The 6,517-nt window shown below is 46.6% G+C and overlaps 1 protein-coding gene across 1 annotated transcript; it reads left to right on the forward strand.

The window, feature by feature from the left end:
* Nucleotides 1–477: 477 nt before the first annotated feature.
* On the forward strand, nucleotides 478–3,256 carry ZBTB26 (zinc finger and BTB domain containing 26). The gene is made up of 2 exons (XM_075579346.1): nucleotides 478–623; nucleotides 1,224–3,256. The coding sequence occupies exon 2, from the start codon at nucleotides 1,317–1,319 to the stop codon at nucleotides 2,586–2,588; it is 1,272 nt and encodes a 423-aa protein (XP_075435461.1). The 5' UTR covers nucleotides 478–623; nucleotides 1,224–1,316; the 3' UTR covers nucleotides 2,589–3,256.
* Nucleotides 3,257–6,517: the final 3,261 nt, after the last annotated feature.

Genomic DNA, 6,517 nt, shown 5'->3' on the forward strand with positions numbered 1-6,517 from the left:
TATTGATCAGACACATATACCTCTAGTTACTGGAAGGGTACACCATTGAAGATCTTATTTACTTCTATGCTAGTTCAGCAAGATTTGCCATGTGTTTTTTTGAGCATCACACAAGTGTTTTTTCCACATGTGCATGTCTGTCACATTTTGTTCACACGTACATTTGACATGTTTGTCTCACACAAACATGTGCATAACATGTTGATCACGTACATATACATGCCTGTCGCACGTTAATCTCACATATACATGTCTATCACACTTTCACCATGTTGATCACACATACACCCGCCCATGCAATGTTCATCATACACATGTACACCTGTCACATGCTAATCACACATGTACACGTGTTACTTATCACAAATATGTCTGGCACATGTTGATCTCACACATTAGCATGTCTATCATACCCTGATCTCACACAGGCATGTCTGTCAAGTTTATTGGTCACATGTTGAGCCACACATGTGTTACACGTTCATTTCACAGGCCCATGCTTGTCACATGTTGATGACCCCCCCCTGGGAGCAGGTGACTGACCGGGTTCGTCTCACAGGATGACGCAGGGGCGCCGTTTACCAAACACGTCATTTCCGGCGCGACTCCCCTGGCTGTGCGGGGTGAGCGGGCACCGGGAGATAAACCTGGAGAATGTCAGGGGGCGCACCGAAGGGGAGGGAGCGTCAGCGGGACACCGGGGGGAGGAGGGGGAGCGTAACCTGGGTGCACCCGGGGGAGAGCGTGTCCGGGTACAGCGGGGAGAGTAGGGGCGGTAGTTACACCGGAAGGAGGAAGAGGAGAGTGTCGGGGGTACACCAGGGGAAGGAGGGGAAACGTAGCAGGGGTTCACCGGGGGGGGGGGGGGGTTGTAACAAGTGGTGCACCGGGGAGAGTAGAGTGGAGGGGTGAGAGTAGCATGGGGGAGAAGGGTTGTAGCAGGGAGGTGAAAAGGGGGAGAGTAGTGGACGTACATGGGGGAAGGGTGGGGAGAGTAGCAGGGTCAGAACTCAGAAGGGTTGTAGCTGCGAGTGCACCGGGGGAAGAGTAGTGGGGGTGGAAGGGGAGGGAATAGTAGCAGGGGGGAGAAGGGTTGTAGCAGGGGGTGCATGGGGTACACTGGGGGAAGGAAGGGGAGAGTATCGGGGGCGGGGGCACACTGGGGGGAGGGGGTTCGGGTGTATGCAGAGTTGTACACACATTTGTATCTGCCCCCACCCCAGGTCCCGTGATGTCAGACATGCTGCACTTGTGATACTTGGCACTGCTGTACATGGGCCTGCTCCATATTCCGTCTGTGCGCTGTACAGCCCAAGATGTGCGACAGACCGGGGACCCTGCACTTCAAACTGGACATCCACGGGGACTCCATGCTGGAGCGAATGAACACCCTGCGGGAGCAGAACAAGTTCTGCGACGTCACCGTGCGGATCGATGACTTGGAGGTGCCAGGGCACAGGGTGGTGTTTGCTGCTGGGTCACCCTATCTGAGGGACCAGTTCCTGCTGAGTGATTCCCAGGAGGTGCGGGTATCCATCCTGCAGAGCTCGGAGGCCGGGAAGCAGCTGCTGCTGTCCTGCTACACCGGTGTCCTGGAGTTCCCAGAGATGGAGCTGATCAACTACCTGACGGCCGCCAGCTTCTTACAGATGAGTGTTGTGGTTAATAAGTGCATGCAGGCACTGTGGAAGTTCATCAAACCCAGGCAGTCAGCGGAGGGGGGGGAGGGCGTCCAGGAGTGCAAGGGAGCTCAGCATGTGATAGAGCAAAAAGAGGAGATAGAGGACACTTTGCCTCAAGACTTTTCAGCTGTCGCCCCCTCTGAAGACAGCCTGGATAACGAGGACAGCCTGGATAACGAGGACAGCCTGGATAACGAGGACAGCGACATCCAGATTGTCAAGGTGGAGTCTATCGGTGACGCGTCAAGTGACAAAAACAAAGTAAGTCAGAGCCAGTTTGTATCCTCGGAACCAGCAGCCCAGCACTCGCTAGAACCACAGCACTCCTTGATCAACTCCACTGTGGAGAACCGAGCCGGAGAAACGGACAGCAATCTGCTGCACAGCTACGCAGTGTCTGATAACAGCAGTGACAACATGTGGCCCTCAGCCAAGGAAATGTTTGGCCCCAGTAGCAGGACTGCAGACAAGGTTCTCCAGTGGCACCATCAGTGTCCCAAGTGCACCCGAGTTTTCCGCCACTTGGAAAACTATGCAAACCATTTAAAGATGCACAAACTGTTCATGTGTCTGGTGTGTGGGAAAACATTCACGCAAAAGGGGAACCTGCACAGGCACATGCGTGTGCATGCTGGGATCAAACCCTTCCAGTGCAAGATATGCGGCAAAACTTTCTCCCAGAAATGCTCCCTGCAGGATCACCTCAACCTGCATAGTGGAGACAAGCCACACAAATGCAACTACTGTGATATGGTGTTTGCGCATAAGCCCGTGCTGAGGAAACACCTGAAACAGCTGCACGGCAAGAACAGCTTCGACAATGCCCACGAGAGGAGCGCTCAGGACATTAGCCTGGACTTTGACTCGTTTGGCACGGAGAGCATAACGCAGACTATACAGAAATGAGGGGGTACTTTTTATAAAAGTACAGCTCCCTTACGTTAGCGTTCTAGTCATGCATCAATGTTAGAATCTCTGGAAGCAGAAATAACTCTGATATTGACTCTGATTCAGACTTTATTCTAAATGTTGATTTCCCCCGTGATACAAATCTGGTTTGTTTTTCTCAGTTTTACAGAATGTTCTGTCCTCTGTATGGTTTTCTCCCTGTTCTGTGGCTGCTATCACTCTTCAGTGTTTATGTTGTTACTATGTAACTCCCTTTCCTGGCTTCATCGCCTGTTGCCCTGGGAACCCTCTTTACTCTTCTGTGAGTTGGACTGCCCCTCCTCCCCCTGCTATTTGGCGTTCCTGCTTACACATAACTCTTACTGGTTTCCCCAGAACAAAGGATTGTTTTTTCACCTTCCCTTCATATATGCTACCTCCAAGTTCCCTTATGCTTTCTGTTTACCCCCTCCAATAAAGTTACAGAAAATAAGGACTCCTTGTGCATTAAAAGGGGACGAGTTTAACTGCTTGTTCCTACTCTTTAGCTACAGTGAGCCTGGGCCAGAACACAAAAATACCAACTTCAATCAGGCTGTTGGAATGGTGATGTTACCAAAGTTAAAACAGAAATTGTAAACATTACTGTAATGTTGGCTTGTGTGTGAAATAAATGAATATTCTCATGCAGTTTGTATCTCAGCAGTTTTCCTGAAGTGCATCTGTTTTACTGAAAGCTCCATCGTAAAAAAAAAAAAGCTGCTGTCTGTCAAGACAAAGAGAGGTCCCCTTGTGTCAGATTCCTACATGTGGGTAAATCAGGAGAAAACGTGTGCTGTGCGAGTTTTTACCATGGTCATTTAAAATTGCTCCACTGACACGGGCCATTTTTATCAAACTAAATTGAGAAGCATACTCTTCATAAAGTAAAAATACCATCTTTTTTTTTTTTTTAAACGTGTAATATGACCAGAGACAAATGCCCATACACACAAGGTATAAAATACAATATTGCAATAAGAAACACAAGACCAAGATTATCAGCGGTCTGCCAAGTAGGAGAGAGATGTATCCATTATCCACTCGAATATGTGAGGGAAATCGCTAATCAAATCGGGTTCACCATACCTTCAATAGCCTCCACTGTTTAGTGTGCCCTGGGCTGAAACGCGTTGGGTTACTGATGTCAGCCATTCTGATGCCTTGCTGTTGTGACATCTTCACGCATCACGCTTTTTGGAGCTTTAGAGAGCGATATTACAATGAACTGAGTAGGTAATTTCTCCTGACAACACTCGAAACAATGGAGACTAAAGTATAGTGAACCTAATTTGAGTAGCATTTTCCTTCCGATGTTCTTTTGTGTTGTGGATACATCTCTCTCGTACTTGACAGATGGCTGGTAACGAGCTAGATCGTGTGTGCGTCTCAATTTTTTTTATTTTTAGATCATTTCTGGATGTGGTTCCTTTTTGGAGGAGCAGCCCAGGACTCCATTACCTTTTTCTGGAAACTTAATTTGTCAAGTGCATGCAGATTATCACAGACTCGGGTCACTTTCCTGTTATCACTTATCTGTTGGGTTGATTATCCATTGTTGTTTTTTTTTTTTATAATCGTGTGTATGGAGTGATATTATGCCCCTTTTTTATGATTTTGAAGGAATTATTTTTATGATCACATGTAGTCTCCCTATGGAGTATCTATATTTGACACTATTTTTTTTAAACACTTTGCACTGATATAAATGGTTAATGATTAAGTACTATCTCTCCTCGCTCTCTCTCTCTCTCTCTCTCTCTCTCATTTATATATATATATATATATATATATATATATATATATAGAGAGAGAGAGATATTAGAGCTAGATGGGGAAAGAGATGTATAGAGGATATATAGATACACGAGAGGTGTGTGTGTGTATAGTCAGTAAGGCAGTTGGCACTCACGTGGAGTTAGAGTAGATGTTGGTGCTTATCCCTTACAGGTAAGATAAATAAGGTGTTTTCACTGGACAGCTGTGCAGCAAAAACGAGACAGCACACAAAGGTAGTAGTTAAAAAAAAATATTGAAGTAAGTGGCGCACACACCGACGTTTTGGTCCTCACAGAGGGACCTTTCTCAATGTCCCTCTGTGAGGACCGAAACGTCGGTGTGCGACACGTACTTCAATACAGTTGTCTCGTTTTTGCTGCACGGCTGTCCAGTGAAAACACTATGTATGTGTGTATATATATATATATATATATATTCTAAAAAAATATATATATATATATTCTATAAAAAACTAAGTGCGCAATCTACCACAATGAAACCAGGAAATGTACCATTAAATGCTGCCACAGTGTAGGAACTATACACAATAGTACTATATATGAAACAAAAAAGAAAAACAGGCGCAAAATAATGGTATACAAGTAATACACAAATTAAATAGATTAGGGACAATGTGAATGACCATAAATGAAGTCTCTGAAAGAAACAAGAAAGAAACAGAATATGGTGAAAGTACGTTTGTATTCTTAAAACTGCGCAACAGTAGATAGCTACTTACAAAGTAGCAGATAAATCAGGCATGTAGGATACATATAATCCTCTCTTTTCAGCTGCTCCGTTTGGCGGTCTGCCCTGGTTCCGCGTGGAACGCTGAGTCTCCGCGCGTTGATACAGATCTGTCCACAGCTGCCTTCAGGTTTCCCCCTCCTAACCCTCAGTCTCGCGAGATCATGAGTGTGACGTCACGATGTGAAAGTCCGCAAACGGGGACGCAGGGGATATTGTCAGCACAGAGTAATCTTAGTGGATATTAGATACTGGAAATCCAGAGGGTAGGGAAAGCCTACAGAAATGTTCTTTAAGCCTCCACCCTACGCGTTTCGTCTAAATGAAAATCATTTTCCCACAAAGTCTTTAAAGCTTACAATGTTGCAAGCGATAAATTGGTATAGAACTGTACAGGAATTGATCTAATATCTTCTGGGTGTCTCTGTAGTAATGCCCCACTGGTTAAATACCTTTTTGCTTAAAGTCCAAAAGCAAAGAAGTAAAGCTGGTATCTGTGGCTTTTGCTGGAAAGGAAATTATCTGTCGCCTCTGCTGTAAACTGATCCGGATCCCCAGTTGCATTGGGACCCTCACGCTGATAGGACTGCTCAAATCCAGTCCCCTCTGCCAATATTATTCGGCGTTTCAGCGCCTCGGCTTTGTCGCCAAGTCATCCGCTTTGTCACCGGCGTCTTTCCGATCCTGGAGATAGAGACGTGATCTCTCACCACAGCAAAACTTCCAGCCGCTTGTTGACGTAGGTAAGCCGCAGGCACGCCGAGCGGCAGGTGCACCAACTCAGCTGAGGTGTTCCACCGAGCACGGAGCACCTCATTCCTCCTCCCTGTTGGAAATCACCTAACGATACTAAGGAGGGGCCTCCGTCACTGGGTGCAGAGGGTGGTGTATAAAAATACGGCAAGAAACAACTACAGACACTTCAGATTCCTTGAAACTTGTATTGTAAAGTCAGACCATACAAATGTACAAAACCAATGGACAAATAGGTATACTCAAGGAACCCTACGCGTTTCGTCTCATACACGCTTGCAGAGGTCTTGCGCTCTTCCCCGAGGCATTTAAATTAAATGCCGGGGGGATCGCAATAAAATAAAACTTACCTTGATTCAGACGCTGTGACGCGTCGCCATGGCAATATGGCATCAAATGACGCCGTGGGGTGATGTCACACGGCCATCTCCATGGAAACGGGGTCACATGATGTTACATAACCCGCGGCGTCATTTGATGCTGCACACAAGCGAAGGGGGGGGGCGCAAGGGCCAGCTTGCAGAGGGTGCAGCTCAAAAAGTTTCTGCTCCCCTGCTCTAGTGCTTTCTTATACCTATTCAGGACACTACATGATCTACTATCAACATCTACTATCAGTCCCTCATCCA

The sequence above is a fragment of the Ascaphus truei genome, chromosome 21 (genome assembly GCF_040206685.1).
Source record: "Ascaphus truei isolate aAscTru1 chromosome 21, aAscTru1.hap1, whole genome shotgun sequence".
Classification (NCBI taxonomy): domain Eukaryota; kingdom Metazoa; phylum Chordata; class Amphibia; order Anura; family Ascaphidae; genus Ascaphus; species Ascaphus truei.